Source organism: Buteo buteo, chromosome 13 (genome assembly GCF_964188355.1).
Source record: "Buteo buteo chromosome 13, bButBut1.hap1.1, whole genome shotgun sequence".
Classification (NCBI taxonomy): Eukaryota; Metazoa; Chordata; class Aves; order Accipitriformes; family Accipitridae; genus Buteo; species Buteo buteo.
Genome location: NC_134183.1, coordinates 39,314,554 through 39,335,995, shown reverse-complemented (window position 1 = coordinate 39,335,995; position 21,442 = coordinate 39,314,554). Strand labels below are relative to the sequence as shown.

The following is a 21,442-nucleotide window of genomic DNA, read 5'->3' as shown; positions in this document are numbered from 1 at the left end:
TTTGTCCAGTGTCCTGCTCCAACCCTGGGCAGTCCCTGATGCCAATCCACTCTCCTCACTGGCTAGTGCAGCTTGAGATCTCCTAGCAAATACCCCTCTCTCTCACAAACACACACACAAACACCCCCCCAAGCCCCCCCAAAACCAGAAAAGCACAGTCTGACAGAAATGAGCTAGGAGTAGAACGAAATGAAAACAAGACCAATCGCATTCTTGTTCTTCATGGGTGTGCAAAGGGTTTCCAGGATGAGTTGCTCCTTCCCCTTCCCAGGGATCGAGGTGAGGCGGACCAGCCTGCTATTGCCCCCATTCTCCTTTGTGCCTTTGGGGAAGATAGGAGTGACAATGACTTTCTTCCAGGACTCAGGAACCTCTCCCAGTTGTCGCGACCTTTCAAAGATAATGGAGAGTGGCCTCTTCTATGGGTCTTTCTTCCTGGAAGTGCTTCACGAGCTGGCAGCAGAAAGATAGCACGGGGATTTGCAGGTGAGCTCCCTGCTACCTGAGTACCTGACTGGCCAGAAGCCAGAAGATCGCTTGCATGTCGACTGTGAGGTCGCCTCTGGCTCTGCAGGCAATGGGCCATCCACAGGAATATCGCTTGTGCTAAGTGCTCGTCTTCATTCCAGAGTGGATACCACTGCATGGTATATCTTTTTATATCCACACACTTCTTGGTCCAAAGGAAGCAGACAGTCCCTGAGAGGGAGATCTGAGAACATGTGGGCATGACAGTGTCAAAAATGGCCGTCCGGCAATCACAAAGCGGTAGGAGAGCCCACAGGGAATGACGCTGTCAGAAGATGCCTCTTCCCTTTGTTTAGCAGAGAGGTGGGAGGAAAAAAAAGAGTGTATAAGAGCTGAGACACGTCCTGCTTGGGCGGGTAGAGGAGTCTGGTGTGAAGCACTGAAATTGTCCTGGCACATCAGTTTGGCGAGCCAGCCAGGAGACTCTGCTTGGCTGTGGGACCGACTGCGGAGCAGACACCCCCCAGGCACGCCCCAAGCACTTTCCTCGGAGGAGCTTCCACTGCCAGCCGCTCACCGCGGGAGCAGACAACAACCTCCTGAAGCCACGGACCAAATGATATGTTTCACAAAGGGAGCCTGTAAAAGTACGGGCCGGGGCAGCTGGTAAGTTGTGCAGAGATGTCTGGCGTGCAGCGTAGTCCCCGTATGGGAGGAGGGTACCCTTTATGGTAACAAGGGGGGGATTTGCTGACTGATAGAGCGGCCACCAGCAATCTTGGGGGTGAATCGAGCAAATCCGGGGTGACTGCTGCATCCCAGTATCGGGAGCCAGGACAGACCTGTCAATGACTGGTATATAAGAGCCAGGAGAAGGGTAAGTGCAAGCCCTCGCAGTTGCGCTTGGTACGTTTTTGGGGTAAGTGGACCCCCTCGCAATTGCGCTTGGTACATTTTTGCAGCTGCTGAAAGGTTGTCAACTGGAGTGATGATTGTATGATGTGAATGTTTGGAAATTTATGTTAAAGATTTTGTGTGGGTGTGTGGAAATGATCTGTTGAAATTTTTAGGTGTATGTATGTTTGTTAATGTGTGAATGTCTTTATGTATTAATAGGGGTGATTCCTTGCTTTGTATGTGGGCTTGCAACTGGACTATATAATAATTAGCATCTGGCTTGGGTTTTGTTGAAGTGTAAACCTTGTGGGAGAAGCTGGCACTGTACATCTAGCAGACAGAAACCAGACTGCCTTGAGTGTATTCTCCAAATTCCACACTTTTATGATTGGGAAAGAGCTCACCAAGAATCCAAAATACTGACATTGGTGTATAAAGTAAAATTTAATTCCAGAAATTTGGTACGTGTAAAAGAAGTGTAAGAAACAATTTGCGTGGAAGCTTATTAAAAGGAGAAGCCAAGATCAAACTTAAGAATCATTAGGAGGAGATATAAAATGGGAAACAATCAAGGAGGAGTATTAAGGAAGAGTCCTCTGGGCTGTGTAATTGCCCACTGGAAAGATATTGTTGGGACCGGAGGTACGGAAAGTAAAAAGAACCTTATTAAATACTGCAATCAATGGTGGCCATTGTATAAGTTAGAAGATGATGCTAAGTGGCCACTTAATGGGTCACTAGATTATAATACTCTATTGCAACTAATGCTGTTTTTAAGGAGAGAAGGAAAATGGGATGAGGTTTCATATGCAGACATGTTTTTCACCCTCCGAAACCATCTGGAGTGGCAAAGGGACTGTGGAATGGTATCCCCACAGGACCCCGTGGTGCTTGCACTTGAGCGAGAAAACAACAAGGAGCTTAGAGGTAAACTGAGGCGGTGTTGTTCAGCATGTAGTATTGGACAAAGATGTACAAAGACAAATAAAATTCATCAGGTACCAGAACAAGATTTAACTGATTTGTTTAAGCCTCCCCCTCGACCACAGGAACAGGATGCAGACTCAGATAGAACTCCGACCCCCCCGAGCAGTCCTGTATCTTCCCATACTAGGAAGAAAATTACCTCAACAGCTTTACAAGTATCTCTCCGAGAGGCAGTGGGGCCAGATGGTGGGACGATGTGAATCAAAGTACCCTTTTCTACTGCTGACCTAGGGGAATGGAAAAAGGTTGCAAAAGATTATAGGAGAGATCCGATAAGTGTAGCTAAGCATTTCCAATTTATTGTAAAACAGCATAACCCTGATTGGAAGGATATACAGTTATTGTTGGCATATGTGACTGAGAGAGAGAAACAGCAGGGAATCTTGCTGAAGATCATTATAAGATTACAGGAGGGGACATTAAGGAATATTTCCCTCTCCAAGACCCAAAGTGGGATGCTAATAGATCTGCACATATGGAAAGATTGCAGGGGTATCAGGAGTGGATTACAAAAGGAATGGAGAGAGCAATCCCCAAAACTATAAATTGTTCAGCTTTATATGCAGTTAAACAGAGCCCTTCCCAGTCTCCATTCTAATTCCTGGATCGACTGAGGGATGTGATGCGCCGCAGCACACCACTGGATCCTGGGTCAGAGGTAGGAATACAACAATTAGTTTCCCTGTTTTGGGGTCAATCTACAGGGGATATAAGGCACAAACTTCAGAAATTACGCCCTACAGAGGGTAGGAATTTAGAAATATTGTTGGATGAAGCATGGAGAGTATTTAGTAACAGAGAAGAAGGATAAAGGCAAGGGCAAAGGAAATTAATGGCTGTTATTCAGGAAGAAAGAGGAAGAGGGCCTAGACGAGACTTGCCCCGACTGGGCAAGGATCAATGTGCTTTGTGTAAGAAATTCGGTCATTGGTAAAAGGAATGCCCAAGGAACAAAGAGGATCAGCGGGCTCAAACAGGAAGAACGGTAGCCCATGTGAAGGGAGATTGACGGGAACCTGGGGAATCTACCCTAGTGGAGCCACTGGTTATAATTAAGCTACGGAAAACACAACAAGAGGCAGAATTTTTGGTAGATACAGGAGCAACATACTCGGTTCTGAATCAAGCTTTGATGCCCCTGGGAGATGATTATGTCATGGTGAAAGGAGCGACTGGCCAAAGTGAAAAGGCATATTTTTGTAAACCTTTAGAATATAAATTAGGAAAACAGTGGGGCATTCATAAATTTTTATATATGCCCAACTCCCCAAAGGCACTTCTGGGAAGGGACTTGTTGGAACAATTGGGAGCAAAAATTGTATTCAAAAAGGGAGAAATTACTCTGGAGGTAAAAGATCAACAATATATTCAAATATTGAGCCTAACCTTAACCAGTCTACCCCTAGAAGGAAGCATTAACGAGGACATCTTAAACCAAGTGTACCCCGGGGGTATGGGCTACTGATGCACCTGGGAGAGCGAAAAGTGCTCCACCTGTTGAAGTTAGGATCAAGGAAGGCCAAAAGCCGGTAAGAATTAAACAATATCCCCTAAAGAAGGAAGACAGAGAAGGAATCCGGCCAGTGATAGAAAAATTTTTGCAGTTGGGATTATTAAAAGAGTGTGAGTCTGAATTCAATACCCCTATATTACCTGTTCGGAAGCCCGATGGGTCATATCGGGTGGTCCAACACTTACGGGCAGTGAATAGGATAACTGAAGATCTTTACCCGGTAGTGGCGAACCCATATACCCTGTTGCCCATATTAACACCTGAATTGACTTGGTTTACTGTTTTAGATTTGAAGGATGCTTTCTTTTGCCTCCCTCTCCATGAAGCCAGCCAAAAAATATTTGCATTTGAATGGGAAAACCCCAAGAGTGGTCGAAAGACCCAGCTCACTTGGATGGTGTTGCCACAAGGATTTAAGAATAGTCCTACCATTTTTGGCAATCAGCTTGCAAAAGACTTAGAATCCTGGGATGCCCCGTCTGAGGAGGGGAAGCTGTTGCAGTATGTGGATGATATCCTGATCGCCACCAAAACAGAGAAAGATTGTATGACATGGACGGTGAGTCTGTTGAATTTCCTGGGACTCCAGGGGTACCAGGTATCCAAGAAAAAGGCACAGGTAATGCAATGCAAAGTGAATTATTTGGGCTATGAAATTAGTGCGGGACAAAGAACTTTGGGACAGGCCCGTAAAGAGGCAATATGTCAAACTCGGAGACCTCAGACAGTAAAAGAGTTACAGACTTTTCTGGGAATGACAGGGTGGTGCCGATTGTGGATCTATAATTATGGATTGCTTGTTAAACCACTGTATGCGTTGACAGCCACTGAGCAGAAACACCTTGAGTGGAATAAGGAGACCGAACGAGCCTTTGAGCTACTGAAAAAGGCTTTGATGTCGGCCCCAGCCTTAGGACTCCCAGATGTGAGTAAGCCATTTCTTCTTTACTCCCACGAGAAGCAGGGCATTGCCCTGGGAATATTAGCACAAAACCTGGGCCCATATCAACGGGCAGTTGCCTATCTCTCTAAGCAGTTAGACACAACTGCAAAAGGTTGGCCTGGATGCCTGCGGGCGGTTGCGGCCATGATACTGAATATACAGGAATCCCGAAAGTTTACTCTGGGTCAGAAAATGACTGTTCTGGTGTCTCACACAGTATCAGCAGTACTGGAAGCAAAAGGTGGACACTGGCTCTCTCCACAAAGATTCCTGAGATCTCAAGCTATATTGGTAGAGCAGGATGACATGGAGATTGTAGTCACTAACATTGTCAACCCAGCTTCTTTTCTCAGCGGGAACACAGGAGAACCGGTACATCATGACTGTTTGGAAACCATCGAAGTAACATACGCCAGTCGCCCAGACCTGAAAGACAGCCCCATGGAAAACGGGGACACTTGGTTCACAGACGGAAGCAGTTACGTCCTAAATGGTAATCAACATGCGGGATATGCCGTCACCACCAGCCAAGAGGTAATAGAATCAGGGGCTCTGCCCATGAACACCTCCGCACAGAAGGCAGAAATAATTGCTCAAACCCGCGCCCTGGAATTGGCCCAGGGCAAAGTTGTGAACATTTATACAGACTCAAAATATGCCTTTGGAGTTGTACACGCACATGGAGCAATTTGGAAGGAGAGAGGACTATTGAGTTCTCAAGGGAAAAATATCAAACACGCAGAAGAAATTCTGAAGTTACTGGAAGCTGTCCAGCTCCCTAAGAAAGTAGCAATTATGCATATTAAGGCACACCAGAAAGTGAGCTCAGATTTGGAAAAAGGGAATGAGCTGGCGGACAGAGAGGCAAAACAAGTGGCCAAAACAAAGGTGAAAATAGAAGGGGCCTTAATTCCTGATAGGCAGATCTCCCTAGAAGGTAAGCCAGAATACACCAAGGAAGATCAGAAGCTCATTACAGATTTAGAAGGGTCATATAATGAAGAGGGGTGGGCTCATACCCCACAGGGAAAGCTCATCGTTCCCTCTTGCTTATTTTGGCATTTGATACGGGAGGAACATAGGAAAAGACATTGGGGAACAGAGGCTCTGTATAATCATTTGGTAAGAGAAATTGTGGCTAGAAATTTATACACCACGGTGAGACAGGTGACACAACAGTGTGATCTTTGCCTCCAGACTAATCCTAAGAATACCCCCAAGCCAGAAATGGGCCAGATTGGAAAAGGCAATGGGCCTGGACAGCAATGGCAAATTGATTTTACAGCACTTCCAAGAAAAGGGGGGTATCGATATTTATTGGTATTAACTGATACCTTTTCAGGTTGGCCAGAAGCATTCCCAACAAGAACAGCTAAAGCTCGGGAGGTAACTAAAATACTGGTACAAGAGATGATACCACGTTTTGGGGTTCCAGCAACCATATCCTCTGACAGAGGACCACATTTTGTCTCAAAAATAGTACAACAAATTAGCCGCCACTTGGGTATAGATTGGCAGCTTCATACTCCATATCACCCCCAGTCGAGTGGTCAAGTGGAAAAAATGAACCACTTAATCAACCAGCAAATTGTGAAATTAAGACAAGAAGCAAATTTGACATGGCCTCGGTCTCTCCCTTTAGCCCTTCTGCGTATACCAACAAGACCAAGGGCAAAAGAAGGACTGAGCCCCTTTGAAATCCTGTATGGACAACCCTACGGGATACAGAGAGGGGTGTCTGTACAAGCGGGGGATGAAATTATGACTTCTTACATGGTGGCATTAGGTAAGCAACTTAATAAAATCAGGAAGCATGTGGTAGGGACTCGAGGGAGAGGTTTGGATGGGCCTGTGCATAATATTCAACCAGGAGATTATGTGTATATAAAGTCTCTTACAGAAAAAACTCTGGAGCCGCAGTGGGAAGGACCATTTCAAGTACTACTTACCTCCTTCACCGCGATTAAGATCAAGGAACAGAACGCCTGGATCCATCACAGTAGGGTGAAGAAGGCACCCAAAGGACAATGGACTTCACAAGAAAAAGGACCTTTGAAGCTCAAATTTGTGAGACATTGATTGTTATGCTTCTGAGTTGGACCTTGTCCAAGGGGCAGGCTTGGGATCGAAATACTTATTTAAATATGACAGAGACTATATCGAAAGTACTAAATTTATCAGATTGTTGGGTATGTAACCCCCTTCCTCAGGGGAACATGGAACTCCCCTTTTTAGGAATCCTGACCACAAATTGGACATCTCTTATTAAAGACGGGCCACACAGGAATGGATCATGCCTTCATGGAAAGGGAAATACCCAGCAGAGACCCAACTTTGATCTGGAAGTGCCCAACCCTAAAGAGATCTTAATTGCTGGCCGTTGCTTAAATATTACTGATAACATTTGGGGAGACATGGATAATTGTAGTCTTGCGGAAAATCTGGGAACTTTTGATAAAGGAAAATTAGAACCTCTTGGACTAAACTTAAGTATCAGTTTCTATTATATCCAGAAACCAAAGGGGGGGCCAGGAAAGAAGGAGCAAGAACAAGACAGAAGGGAGACGCATCTCGGTCCAAGATGCAACACAGGGCCCAGATACTGGTGGCTCTGTGGGGATGGCAGGGCCAGAAAGAGTTTACCCCAGAACTGAAAGGGACACTGTGTTCGAGGGTACCTTGCACCTCAGACCAGTATATTCGAGGGAGCTTCGTCTCCCTGAGGGTTTTTGAGAACACCTTGGCTCTGTGTAAAACGGGCTGAAAAGCCACTAGTTATTTGAGGTACTGGGTACCATAGTTTTGTCTGATGGTTAATCCCCTCTTTAGGGGTAAGCGAGTTGGAGAAAGCTATCGTGAATATATCTGCTACATTAGAGATTATAGAAAGTGCTACAGTTGATGCAATTCGAGGGCTGTAATTGAAAATACAATCCCTAAGTAAAGTAGTACTCCAAAATAGAATGGGATTGGACATGCTTTTAGCAAAAGAAGGGGGCTTATGTGTAGTTATAAACCAAACTTGCTGTACCTATATCAATCAAAACCAACGAATTGAAACAGATCTTGAGGAGATATGGGAAAGGACTAAAATACTACATGAAGTTTCCCAAGATGACACTTCTTGGGGCTTGACAGGCATATTAGAAAAACTAACCTCCTGGTTGCCAAATTTGACATGGTTAAAGCATTTGTTTGTCACTATAATAAACATTCTTTTGTCTGTGGTCCTTTGCATAGTGGTTTGATGTGGCCTTTTGTGCTGTAAGAGTACAGGACACTCTTACAGTGAATAGAAAAAGAATCAGTTACGACGAAAACTGGAGACCAACAAATACTTTGAGAGGATGCTAGATAGGGAAATAATGTATTAGAAGTACTAGGATTAAATATAGTAAAAGAATTTACTATTTTCTAGAAAAGGGGGGACTGAGACAAGGGGAGTCAAAAGAATCTCAGTAGACATAATAAAGGGGGGTGAAAGATGATGTCTAGTGCTTACATTGTTGAAATTAGCTGAGGTAGAGACTGTCCTTGATAAGAAGAGCGGATCCCAAGAACCAGCCAATGAGGTAAAGACAGTCCTTGATAAGAAGCAGGAGCAGGCCCCAAGAGCCAGCTAAGACTGGTCTTGCAGCTCGGGTGAATACCAAGAAATCACTGAGCCTGCGCAAGGAAAAAGGTTACTAGCAGTGATGAAGAGGAGTCATCTATCTTCATCTCTGCGGCCACGAGACGACCACCATAAAGAGGCCCTGCGCAGGCGCAGTTGGGAGGGGACCATGGAAATGACGTCTCAGAGCTAATTTTAATATGAAGCGGGGATAGGTCATGCATATGTATAGGCGTATTGTGAATATGTAATACCTGACTGTATAAACTTGAGGCGAACTGCCGAGTCGGGTGTGCACGACTTTGGTGGGACTACCCCCCATGCCGCCCAGCGCTGAATGAACATACCTACTTTACAGTCTCACTGATTGTGGAGTCTGTTTTCTGCACATCAAGCTTGTCCACGAATCATGGTGAAATTCAACCATGAAGGGCACCTCAAGCTAGCTCTCATGTGCTTTCAGTGCAGGCACTCAGGCTAAACCAGAGAGACATTTCTCCCTGCAGTTCATTGTAGACACACAGAAGACTGTGGGTAGGTTCAGGCTGCAGGTCAAGACTGCACAATCCAATATGGGAGAAGAGATGCACCTCTCCAGGTATGTGGCAAAGCTCAATGGCAAGGGAAGACAATTGTGTGCTGGAAGGAAGACCCCTGCTGGCCAGACTGATGGCCATAAGGACCTTGCTTACACTCATCAGGCTCTACGATGCCATTTCAAATTTCAAAAGGACATTGGATCAGTCTCCCAGAGCACCTGGGAGTCATTATGATGACTCATAAAATCTTCATAAAACAAATCAAATAGAACCGGGATAACTAATACTCAATATCTGGTTAGTAATCTCTAAAAACATTCAGCAGGGTCATGGTTCAATTTTCATCATTCTTAAGTTTCGAGTAAGAGACATTACTCTCAACATTTATTTGTCTGAGCACAATCTTTAACTGAGCTACCAAAATAACAACACTTACAACTACTAGTATTGTACAAATACTATGGTTAAGCGATAGTAACGATCATATTGGTATCACATGACTATAATAATGGCATAATTGCCAATTAATGCAAAGCTTCTTATCCCTTATAGCAGATATGAGATTAAAGGATACAATTAAGAATACGGTCAAGCATCATTGGCTAGGAAGGATTCACAGCACCAATGAATCACTTCACCTGCCCCCAGCCAGGGTACAGCCTTATAAGACAGCATTACTTACATGCAGCCAATCAGTGTATTCAAAATCAACATCCTGTCAGCTAGTTAGTTTACTGCAATCTGCATCTTGACAGCACTATGGCAGCCTGTATGTGGCTAGCTAATGGTGACCCCATCAAATAGGGTTCAGGTGCAACAGTTGGGTAGGATGGGAAATGGGAAGGTTGAGGGGGCACTTTATGCATGTCTCCAAACACCTGGGTCAGGAGGGTGGACAGGCAGAGTAAAGAAGGGAGCGCCATCTTCTTGTCAGACATGCCCAGTGAGAGAGCAAGAAGCAATGGACAGAGGTGGAAATACAAAAAATGCTACACACAGTAAGCCTGTTTTACTGTGAGGGTGGTCAAAGACCAGTGTCCCAATTGATCAGATGTGAATGTTAATACAGACCTTTCCATATGTCCTCTCAACTCTTGTTAGTACACTTCATATGAAAAACAGCCATTGCAATCTCTCTTTCATTGGTGTTGTGGGAATAATCTCCAGGGGATGAGTATCGTGTGGAAAGGAGGAAAGTGCTGGTTTTCAGGTCTGGACATAGACAGTGTGACTGCAAGATGGGGTTAGGGTGGGCATTTCACTAGGGAACTGAGCATGCACAATTCCCCTCTTTGAAACTCCACGTATTTGTAGCATTGCTGATGACGCAGTGGGAGCCTGTAAATACTGTGCCAACCCAAACCGTCCATACAAGCTCACTGCCCAGACTGGTTTTTGACTGTCAGCACAGCAAAGAACATTGCTTTTTTTGCTTTAAGCAACCCTGGAATCAGAGACTTGAGAAGCTTTGTCCCCTTTAGGTAGAGAGTCTAGCTGTGAGAGGCTCCTTGTGGTGCCCTTGGCCCACAGGCTATAAGCTGCAAGAGAAATGAGGGTGTCTCAGTTCTTACTTACCAGCTACATCGTTACATCCAGTTCCAGTAAACTTCAGGATGCCTCTGCAATGCCAGCGCCTGGACAAGATAGGTCAACAGCCCTGAACATGGACTGGTGGCATAGGGTGTCTGAGACATGCAGTCTTGATTGTTAAACACAGTATTTCAAACCAAGTTACAGTGCATACCAGAGTCTGTTTTCAGGAAAGACTGCTATAGAGGAAATAACACTGTGCTCTGAACACAGGCAATGTTCCCACCAGCATTCCCTCTTGGGGTTGAAACCCCAAGTTTGACTAGCCAGCACTAGAGACATGGAAAAGATGGAGAAGGGTGGAGAGTAAATTCATGCCCGTGTGACTTTGAGTCATTATATAAAGAACAGGCATCCTGCCACTGTATCCCTAAATTGTATGCATGGCCTCATGAAGCACAGTGTATGCCTTGGTCCCCACCTAGGTGTTCTCGATTTTCATCTTTACCCTGCCACAGCAGCATGCTTTTCTTGCCAGGTGCAACCACCAGCAGCAGCAGGTCCAGCTCCGGGCCAGACAAAAAAATCCCTCTCCTCTGGCTCCTATACCAACACCACAGTGAGGAGTGCAGCCTGGACCCACCTCAGCAGGAAGAATACAGTGTTCTCAGTGGGGTATCCTCCAGGACCCAAAGCAGTTGGCACTGTATCAACATTTCTCACCAGCACCCTCATTTGGGATCCCTGGGAGAGAAACTGGGGAGAACCAGGCATGCAAAGAGCATCTGCCCAGTAAAAACAGATGCATTATGGCAGGAATAGAGGACCAGAGTAGACAGAGGCTGGTTGTTGTCTCCACTCAGAGTTGCAGGGAAAACACCATGGAGCTTACAAGACCTGGGGCTGTTCTTGTGGGACCCAACAGAGGGGCTGAGGCTTTCCCCCCTTACAGCCTGGGGAGCAGAGAGATGCTTGGGCTGGGGGACATGCCAGCAGCAGCGTGGCACCTGTGGGTCCTGGTGCCACAGCTCTGTCCTTGTACACCTGACTTTTACAGCGAGCAGCAGAGCTGCCTGCCAAAACAGCTGCTCCGTGGTGGCTTCCTTACTGATGGGGACGCTTAGCAGTTTTGGAGCAGAAGAGACAGGCGACAGTGAAAAGCCTAGGTAAGGAAAAGTCTAAGTGCGTTGGCCGGGAATCGAACCCGGGTCAACTGCTTGGAAGGCAGCTATGCTCACCACTATACCACCAACGCCGCTGGCTGTATCGTGGCCTCTGCTCGTCTAGTCCAAGGACGGTCTGCACCCTGCTTCTGCACGGACTGGACCGTCTCCTCCTCCCGGCCCCCTGCACACACACTACTACAAGGTGCCGCCGGGTATGTGTGTTCCGGTATGTGTAAGGTGTTGGCTAGGGAATCTCAAGCTGCACCAGCTGCCGACTAAGGGAGATCAGCACCAAGGACTGCCCAGGGTTGGAGCAGGACACTGGACAAACCAGGACTGAGCTCCAGGCAAGGACTCTGCACAGAACTATGGTATGGCTCAGGGTTCAAGGGACCTGCTGGTGTGCATGTGGGATGGAGGGTGTGTGCATGTCCAATACTGATGTCCAGTCCTGAGCAGGCAGAGGGAAAGAAAAGGATTGTGCTGTCTGCCTTGCTCATGCCTGTGTGAGTGCTGGTGGTGCTTTTGGGGGTGCTGGTAATGGCACTGCTCCCCATCTGTGTTCATAGATGTGCCAGCTGTGCATGTACTATGCAAGTGTATGTGTGGTTTTGTGTATGTACTTGTGATAGTGTAAGCATAGCTAACAGTCAAACACCCACGCAGCTGCTCACTTCTTGTCCCACTTTCAGTGAGATGTGGGCATAGAAAATAGGATGAGAAGGATTCCAAGACAACATAAACACAGGGACATGGCTTAGCAAAAACTGTGTGGGCAAAACAACTTGGGGGAAATTAATTTATTGTCAATTGAAAGAGATTCACATAGTGAGAAACAAAAGGAAAACATAAACCACCACCTTTCCTCCCTCTTACCGAGACTCAACTTCACTCCTTCACTCCAGACTTCTGTACCCACCCAAGTGGCACAGGGGGGATGCATTTTCCCTCTGCTCTTTCTGACCCTTTTTTTTAATTCCTCCTCTCTCTGTCTGGCATCTGCTATTCTTTCTGGATTATGTTTTCGTAGAGGCCACAAACTTTGCTGATGGCTCAGCTGTGTCCTGTAGTGGGCTTGCTGTGGAGATGGAACCAGCTGTCTCTTGCACAGGACAGCCTCTTTGCTCTTCCCTACACAGGCCACCCTGCAGCAGCCCCTCTCCCCACCACTGCCAACACCTAGCCACATATGGCCAATACAGTGCCCACGGGGAATACCTACTCAGCCCTGCTCCTGGCTGGAGCTGCGAGTGAGCACGGCAGCAAACAGACTAGGATGGAGAACCCCCCCAGATGGTCAAGCTGATTGCATTGGTGTTTGCCAAAGTAGCAGCAGCCTTGTCCTCCTCCTCCCCACCTGCAGATTCCTGGAGGTCCCTGCTTGCAGCTGGGAAGTTGGGATTGAGCTGCCGGATGGGAAGGGAGAAACGCCTGTGTCCCCAAGCCACCCACTTCCTTGTGGGGGGAGCTCTGCCTGCTGCTCCACAGCCACCCGTCTGCCTTGGCGAGGGGCACTATGGGAGTGCTGGCTCCTAAGAAGGCAAAGGAGAAAGAAGGTGGCAGTGGCAGAGAGAAGGGGCTGAGGGAACAGGAGGGCCATGGCCACGGGTGACCAGAAAGTTGGAGCGCAGCAGTGCAGGTTGAAACTTGCTGAAAGATGCAAAGAAGAGGCAGCAGCTGCTGCTGCTGGCGGGGGCGGGGGGGGGACAGCAGCAGATAGTATTGACCCAACAACCTCTGGATTATGGGCCCAGTACACTTCCACTGCACCACTGTCCTCCCCAAAAGCCTTCTGATCAGGACCTCTGAAGTCCTGCCTGGTGTGCCCTGGCACTGCCAGCACAAGCACTTCTACTCATGCCTCTCCCTTCCTCCTGCCTGTGCTCTGCATATACGTTTCCTTTTCATAAACAGGTTGAACCCTCTGCATGAACAGGATTTTTGGACCCTCTCTAGGGACACCTGGTTCATCCCAAACTTTATGATGTGGATCACTTTTGAAGTGAGACTCTGCTATTTTACTTGCTCCCCCTCTGGACCCACTTCTGGGGTCAGTGTGGTTTGTCCTCCCACTTCAGAGATGATTGGATCCTCTTCTTGAAATTGGTTTGTCCTACCCTCTGGGATAGTTTGGCACCCCTCTGGGATTGGTTTAATGCCCTTGCTACCATATAAGTGCATATAAGTGATCTATCATAAGTATATATGCTGTTATATTGTGTTGGGTTTGCATGGTAAGGTTCTGGTATTGGGGGAGTTACAGGGGTGGCTTCTGTAAGAAGCTGCTGGAAGCTTCCCCTGTGTCTGATAGAGCCAATGCCAGCCAGTTCCAAGACCAACATGCCGCTGGCCAATGTCGAGCCCATTAGTAATGGTAGTAGCTCCTCTGTGATAACATATTTAAGAAGGGGCTGGGGGGAAATTGCACAATTGCAACCCGGAGAGAGGAGTGAGAGAACATTTGATAAACAATTCTGCAGACACCAAGGTCAGTGAAGAAGGAGGAGGAGGTGCTCCAGGCGCCGGAGCAGAGATTCCCCTGCAGCCCGTGGTGAAGACCATGGTGAGACAGGCTGTCCCCCTGGAGCCCATGGAGGTCCACGGTGGAGCAGATCTCCACCTGCAGCCCATGGAGGACCCCACACCGGAGCAGGTGGCTGCCCAAAGGAGACTGTGACCCCATGGGAAATCCACGCAGGAGCAGGCTCCTGGCAGGACCTGTGGGCCCGTGGAGAGAGGACCCTAAGTTGGAGCAGGCTTGCTGGCAGGAGTTGTGACCCCACAGGGGACACATGCTGGAGCAGTCTGTTCCTTAAGGACTGCACCCCGTGGAAAGGACCCATGCTGGAGCAGCTTGTGAAGAACTGCAGCCTGTGGGAAGGACTCATGTTGGAGAAGTTCATGGAGAACTGTCTCCTGTGGAAGGGACCCCATGCTGCAGCAGAGGAAGAGTGTGAGGAGTCCTCCCCCTGAGGAGGAAGGAGCAGCAGAAACAACGTATGATGACCTGACCACAACCCCCATTCCCCATCACCCTGAACCGCTGACAGAGAGTAGGTAGAGAAAACTGGGAGTAAGGTTAAGCCTGGGAAGAGGGAAGGGTGGGGGGAAGGTGGTTTTGAGATTTGCTTTTCTTTCTCATTATCCTACTCTGATTTGATTGGTAATAAATTAAACTAATTTCCCCAAGTCAAGTCTGTTTTGCCTGTGACAGTAATTGCTGAGCGATCTCCCTGTCCTTATCTTGATCCACGAGCCTTTTGTTGTATGTTCTCTCTCTCCTGTCCAGCTGAGGAGGGGAGTGATAGAGCAGCTTTGGTGGGTACCTGGCGTCGAGCTCAGTTAACCCACGACATATATTATTGATAAGTTTTCTTTACTAGTGATAAGTTTGTAGTAAACTGTAATATTATATATACAATTGGTGCTGCTATTATTAAGTGCTGCTATTACTGAGTGTCGCTATTATTGATTTTTGCTATTATTTATTGCCATTACTATTGATTGCTGCTATACAATTGTTTGCTAATAATAATTTGTAATAGCTTGAGATATATGTATTTTCTTTATTAATGATAGATATACTTACTAGAGGTGATTTTTGTGGTATTTGTGGTAATCTGTAATAAAGTAAAGAAATTTTGAGGATAAAGCCTCTATGTCCTTGTGTATTATGGAATCATACAAACACACAGTCACAATCTGTACACAACCACAGGCCAGGTAACCCTTTATGTCATGATGGCATGGACAGCTCAATGACACCTACAGCTTTGGTCAGCTAAACTATACCCAGAACTGCATTCACTGTATTAGAAAATCTTTATTCTGCATGCTGTGAATTTGGGCACTGAAGCTTCTTTCTGTAGGATCTGGCTTCCCTCTGTCTTTGTTCCCCCTCCTTATCTCCTTTATTAGATACAAGAAAAGAAGCAGTTGCTGGAGCTTCTACTGGGCTTGAGTCACAGCACCCATCCTGCTCCTGCCCCATGCACAAAATCCATGCAGGGCTTGTAAGAGAGATTGTCATTGTTGATTGGATACCATCATCCTGGCCTATAATGTCTCCCTCAAAATGGCATGACAAGTACACATAAAGCCCTTGTAATCTATCCGCAACTCAGGTAATATGAATAAATTTTTAGAGATTTTGTTTTCCAGCTCAGTACTGAAACTGGCCACAGAACTCAGAATTATCTAAAAACATGAGAGCAGTGTTTAACATGGCAAGGGAGAAAAAAAAAATTTAGTCCTGCAGTCATCTTTACAGAGACAGGATCCTTCAGGGAATGGTCTGAAGGCTTGCTGACAAGGTCTCAAAGGCCTCTGTGTAGAATTATGCTCCTGTACACAACAAGCAGTCACAGCCTGCCCTAAACTGTCAGAGGTGCGCTGAACTCTGTGGAACCATAGCTACTTAAAGACACTTCTAATTTCTGCTCCATATCTGACTTGAAGGATAAAAAGGAAACACGTAAATCTGGAGAAGCCTCATAAGATGGGACCAATGTGTAGCTGATTGTCTTATTTTCATGTGACAAGGCTCAAATTTTGGTCTCCTTCAGCCTTGCTTGTGAACTTCATCAAGTCTCCATCTTGTAAGTTCTAACACCCAATGTCCATGATTTTACTTTGGAGAGATGCATTGCACATGTTTACACCAGACATAAATGAGGAGACAGGTTGGATTGGTGATTATCTTTACAGAAAGATGCTAAATACTCTTTTTCTTTTTTTTTTTTTTTTTGGTATATATCAATTACATTTTGATAAATAAGTTTATATTATGTTTATATTTGGGCAAAACAGTGAACTGGAAAGAGCAATAATGTTAATGTTAATGTTAATGTTAATGTTAATGTTAATGTTAATGTTAATGTTAATGTGGTGGTGATTTGAAACAGGCTTCATAAGTCAACAGTAATTATCTTTATTGAGATATTAGTGTCAAGTACATTCCTCCAGAAATTTTAGGCTTTACAGAGTCCTGATGCTGCACTAATGACTCCTAACTTTCTGCATATAAATTGATCACAGTAAAATGGCTGCAGCTGCTAACACAACTATTGTTCTTGAACCCCTTTTAGTGGCAATTCTTTTGATCTGAAAGGTGTCATTGTCTAAATTTTAGCTGATCATCTAGTAATTATACTCTACAAGTAATGGGAAGAAAATTCACCTTTTAAAGTGTATTAAATGGATCCAAAATTAGGTGTAAAATATGCACTTTAAAGCCTGATACACTTTTTAGATCCAAGCCTGTAAACTGGTGAGAGATTTTAATTGAAATTTTTTCAGTGATGTTCAGGGTTACTTTTTTTTTAATAGGCAAAAAACATTTTCCAGCAAAATTGTTTTCACCCTGATGAACTCACAAGGATCATAATGACAATTCTAATTTTAAAAATTGAAAATAATAAGACAAAAAAAAAAGTATTTTAAAAATCACCATTTAGATACATTATTTTATTATAGTAGGAATATCTCAACAAGTTAATAAAAGTATGTATCATTTGTTTTCACCTGCATTTTGCATATGAAAACAACTCTAAATGTTGGGGGGTTTTCCCAGAATTAAAAGGAAGCTGTTAAAATTGGCCTAACAAATCTCATATGCACTCTTTAGGGTCATAGGATAATTCAGATTGGAAGGGACCTCAGGAGGTCTCTAGTACAACCTCCTGCTTGAAGCAGAATCAGCTATGAGGTCAGAGGAGAATCAGCTATAAGGTCAGACCAGATGGCTCAGAGGTTTACTCCGGCAGCTCTTGAAAAGCTCCCAGGGGTTTTCCTGCAGAGTCATTTCTCAGCCCATCAGTCCCAGGGTCATATTCCTGCAAGGTCTTCTTCCTTCCTAGGGGTGGGACTTTGTGTTTCTCGAATTTCATGAGTTTCCTCTTGGCCCATTCTTCTGGCCTGTCCAGATCCCTCTGGATGGTGTTCCTGCTCATGAGCATATCAGCTAGTCCCCTGCAAGTGGCATCATCTGCAGATTTGACAAGAGTGTACCTTGTTGGTGAAGACCCAGACAGACAAGGCATTAACTATCTCTGCTTTACATGTGTCTGCTGTCACTTACTCACCTGTGCCATTCAGCAACAGTGGCCCATTTTCCTTGTTCAACCTTTGGCTAATGTAGCAGTAGAAGTTCTTCTTGTTGCCCTTGATGTCCTTTGCTGATCTGAACTCTAGCTGAGTTTTGGCTTTCCTAACCCAATGTCTATATCCTTGGACAGCGCTTCTAAACCCCTGCTTTGTAGTTTCTAAATCCCTGCTCTGTTTCCATCTCCTGTATGCTGCCTTTCTGCATTGGAGCTCCATTATGGGCTCCCTGTTCAGCGAAGCCCGTTTCCTGAATATACTGAAGTCTCCTACCCTGAGTCTAGGGTCTGTACTATGCTGTTGCTTTTTATTCCCTCCCAGGATCTTGAACTCCACTGTTCCATGGTTCCATATAGCCAATGTTTCCTTTTGTTTTATAATGAAGTCATTGACACTTTATAGTCTTTTATTTGAAAAAGTGACTTACTAAAAGGTGCATTTGTTTTTTTAAACAATATCCTGGAAATCTAGGGTGGAGGTAGGGATGGTGGAGTGGTGGTTCTCTTTTATAACAGTAAGAAATTATACTACTTAGAAATGTTAAAAAGTTAGATTGCAAGACATATGTCTAAAAATTGCAGTGGATGACAGATAAATAGGAGGTAAAGAGAGAGAAGGTGTAAGAAAGAGAGAAGTAATGTGAGACCCCAGAGAAGAAAGAGAAGTGGCAGGGCAGAGACTCAACAGAAAGACAGAAACAGAATATTGTTTTGATCCATTTCTTCTCATTACTATTCTTTCCTGAAAAAATACTTTTAACATTTACTTTGATGTGATTATTCAGATTGCCTAAGATAACAGAAGTTCATAACAATATTGCTGTAAGTGAAGGAGCAAGGATGGAATTCAGGTGTCCACATGAGAACCTCTACATCTGAGTCAGTGTTCCAGACACCCTTTGTGATCAGCAGATGTCATCTCCTAGGATGTGACAGGTCTGTCCTGCTCTAGACACCTGTATTAGAAGGAGATGAGTCTCCCACTGGTAGTGCCTACTTGCCTCTATAGACTATAAAGGAGGCATAAAGTGCTAGTTTTGAGTTCAATGCCTAGAAGCTGCGTGTCTACATTAGGGTTGATGAATGCCATCCTTCTTGTTACATTAGCTAGGCACAGTCAGTGTGTGTAGCAATAGCTGTGGCAGGGAGCACTGTGTGCAGCACCTGGCAACATCAAGATCAGGCACCTATTGTCTTTTTTTTAAGAACAAACAGTAAACTTTGGTTTGGGCAGCCTGACTTTGGGTAGCTAATATTTGTGCCTAAATGAAGTCCTAAATACAAAGCTTGGCCTGTAACTGTTGTGATTACCATCTTAAAAATATGTGGAAAGAAAACCCAAACCCACAAACAAGACTCTTAAATTAAGCAACAAAATAACAAGGCTAACATAAACATCAACAGTAATAGAAAATCTGTTACTTTTATCTATCACTACAGGAAAATCATACAAAGGCTGGTTGTCACGGTCCATAAGGAAGTAGGTGTCCAGATCTTATTGCAGTTAAATGAGAGTAAATTATCAAGGACAGGATCTTTCTTTCCTAGCACCTGGTGTCTAACATCTAGTCAGTTCAGTTTTCAGTGATTAACGACAGAGCTGTGCACCTCTTGATACTGATTCATCCCACCTGAAGACAGATGTGTCATGTAGTTTGAAGAGAACACATGAAGCAAGGGTCTGCTTCTGGATGATTTAAGGAAAATCCTGGCTTTAATCTAGGATAAGATCATGTTAGCTGGCATGTAAACCCAGTTCATTAATTTCTCAAATAGTTCAATGATGTTTTATAAAGGAATGTTTAAGAAGTCAACCAACAGTGGTCAATATCCAGGAACTAGAATTTCTATGTCATTATTTATTTTTTTCTTCTCAAGCTGAAATAAGTTGTTTGAATTTCTCATTCTCCTAGGAAATGATCCAGCAATATAGTTTTAACATCATCTTATAACAATGTACCAATTCTTGTAAATTTTCCAGTTTCAAAAAAAATAGCACATTCCACATGCAAACTGTTTGAACGGGCAAACATAGTGATAAAGAATGACCAGCTCTTACTTTCCAATAATGTCAGGATCACAATTCTGAAACACCTGAATCCAAAAGGCTAGATGATTAGTTTATCTAGCTCCCATCAATGCCTTTGAAAATTTGACCAAAGATTTACTGAACAACTAGAATAAAGATGAACATAGGAATCGGGGGTGGGATTCATCAGAATGTACTATAAATGGCTTCTACTTGGATGCCTATTCCTGTACTAGTCATCTATGTTTCCCTTGTTATTACCGGACCTGCACTTTTGGTGCACTGTATGTCATCCTAAGGTAAGTGTCAGTAGGTCATATGAACTGCCTCTTTCTTTCCATTGATGGAAAGGAGAACCTACAAGGCAAGCATCTAAAACTTAGTCAGACAAATCCTGTCTTGGGATTGGAGTTTTTGTTTAACTTTTAACTGTCCCACATTCTGCTTTCTTTTTTCCTGGTCTATATTTAATCTCCAAGGCTCAGCTCTGCACTTCTCTGCATAGAGGAGAAGAATTCCACTCAGCTGCACATGTTCCTCTTATTAGGATTCCCAGCCCTAGCAGACTTGCATGTGTTGTTCTCCATAGTGTTTCTACTGACCTACATTTTAACTGTTTTGAAGAATATGGTCATCATTGCCCTGATCAAGACAAATTATGAGCTCTACAAACCCATGTATTTTTTCCTTGGTCACCACTCCTTCATTGAGGTCTGGTATATCTCAGTCACTATCCCTAAACTGTTGTCAAATTTCATTGCTGAAGACAGGAGTATTTCCTTTGTGGGATGCATGACCCAACTGTTTTTCTTCAGCTCCTTCATGTGCACTGTGTGTGCCCTTCTCTCTGCTATGGTGTACGATTGCTATGTGGCCGTCTGTCAACCATTGCACTATCCAGTCTTGATGACATACGAAATGTGCATATATCTGGTAGCTGTCTCCTGGTTCAGCAGGTTCATTGTGTCTTTGATCAAGATTTCCTTCATCTCTCAGTTGAAGTTTTGTGGTCCCCATGTTATCAACCATTTTTTCAGTGATATTAGCCCTGTGCTGAACCTTGCCTGCACTGATATGTCACTGGCAGAGATGGTGGACTTTGTATTGGCCTTATTCATACTGCTCATTTCCTTCTTCATCACTCTTATCTCCTACTTACTAATTTTCATGACAATCCTGTGCATCCCCAATACCCAGAGTAAGAAGAAAGCCCTCTCCACATGTTCTTCCCACCTAATTGTGGCCACCATTTTCTTCTCAGCCACCCTCTTCATGTATGCCCGGCCCAAGAAGATCGACCCTTTTGACTTGAATAAGCTTGTGTCAGCTGTGTATACTATTGTCACTCCCATCCTAAACCCCTTCATTTACTGTCTGAGGAAACAGGAAGTGAAAAGAGCACTGAAAAAAACTCTCTGTGAAAATAATTGTTATCTCTAAGGTCTCCAGATCCATACCTTCTCTCCAAATACAAGGATAAACTATGATAAACTGGAACTGATAAGCACTCCATAAGGATATCTGGCTAATGACTGTTCAAAATGGACACAGACAGTGATCAGTGGAACAATGACAGGGTGGAGAACGCTGACAACCTGATCCATCTGAATCAGTCACCTCTAAGACCATCAAAGGTGAATGAATGAGCCATTGTCA

At 44.7% G+C, this 21,442-nt stretch overlaps 1 protein-coding gene, 1 non-coding gene and 1 pseudogene across 2 annotated transcripts; 2 read left to right on the top strand and 1 right to left on the bottom strand.

Annotated features, from left to right (window-relative positions):
• Positions 1–6,952: 6,952 nt before the first annotated feature.
• On the top strand, positions 6,953–8,056 carry LOC142039278 (endogenous retrovirus group V member 1 Env polyprotein-like; annotated as a pseudogene).
• Positions 8,057–11,673: 3,617 nt separating this feature from the next.
• On the bottom strand, positions 11,674–11,745 carry TRNAG-UCC (transfer RNA glycine (anticodon UCC)). Its single transcript has one exon. It is a non-coding gene; the product is annotated as a tRNA-Gly (tRNA).
• Positions 11,746–20,317: 8,572 nt separating this feature from the next.
• LOC142038546 (olfactory receptor 6B1-like) lies at positions 20,318–21,226 on the top strand. Its single transcript, XM_075044008.1, has one exon. It carries the CDS (start codon positions 20,318–20,320, stop codon positions 21,224–21,226), a length of 909 nt encoding a protein of 302 aa, XP_074900109.1.
• Positions 21,227–21,442: the final 216 nt, after the last annotated feature.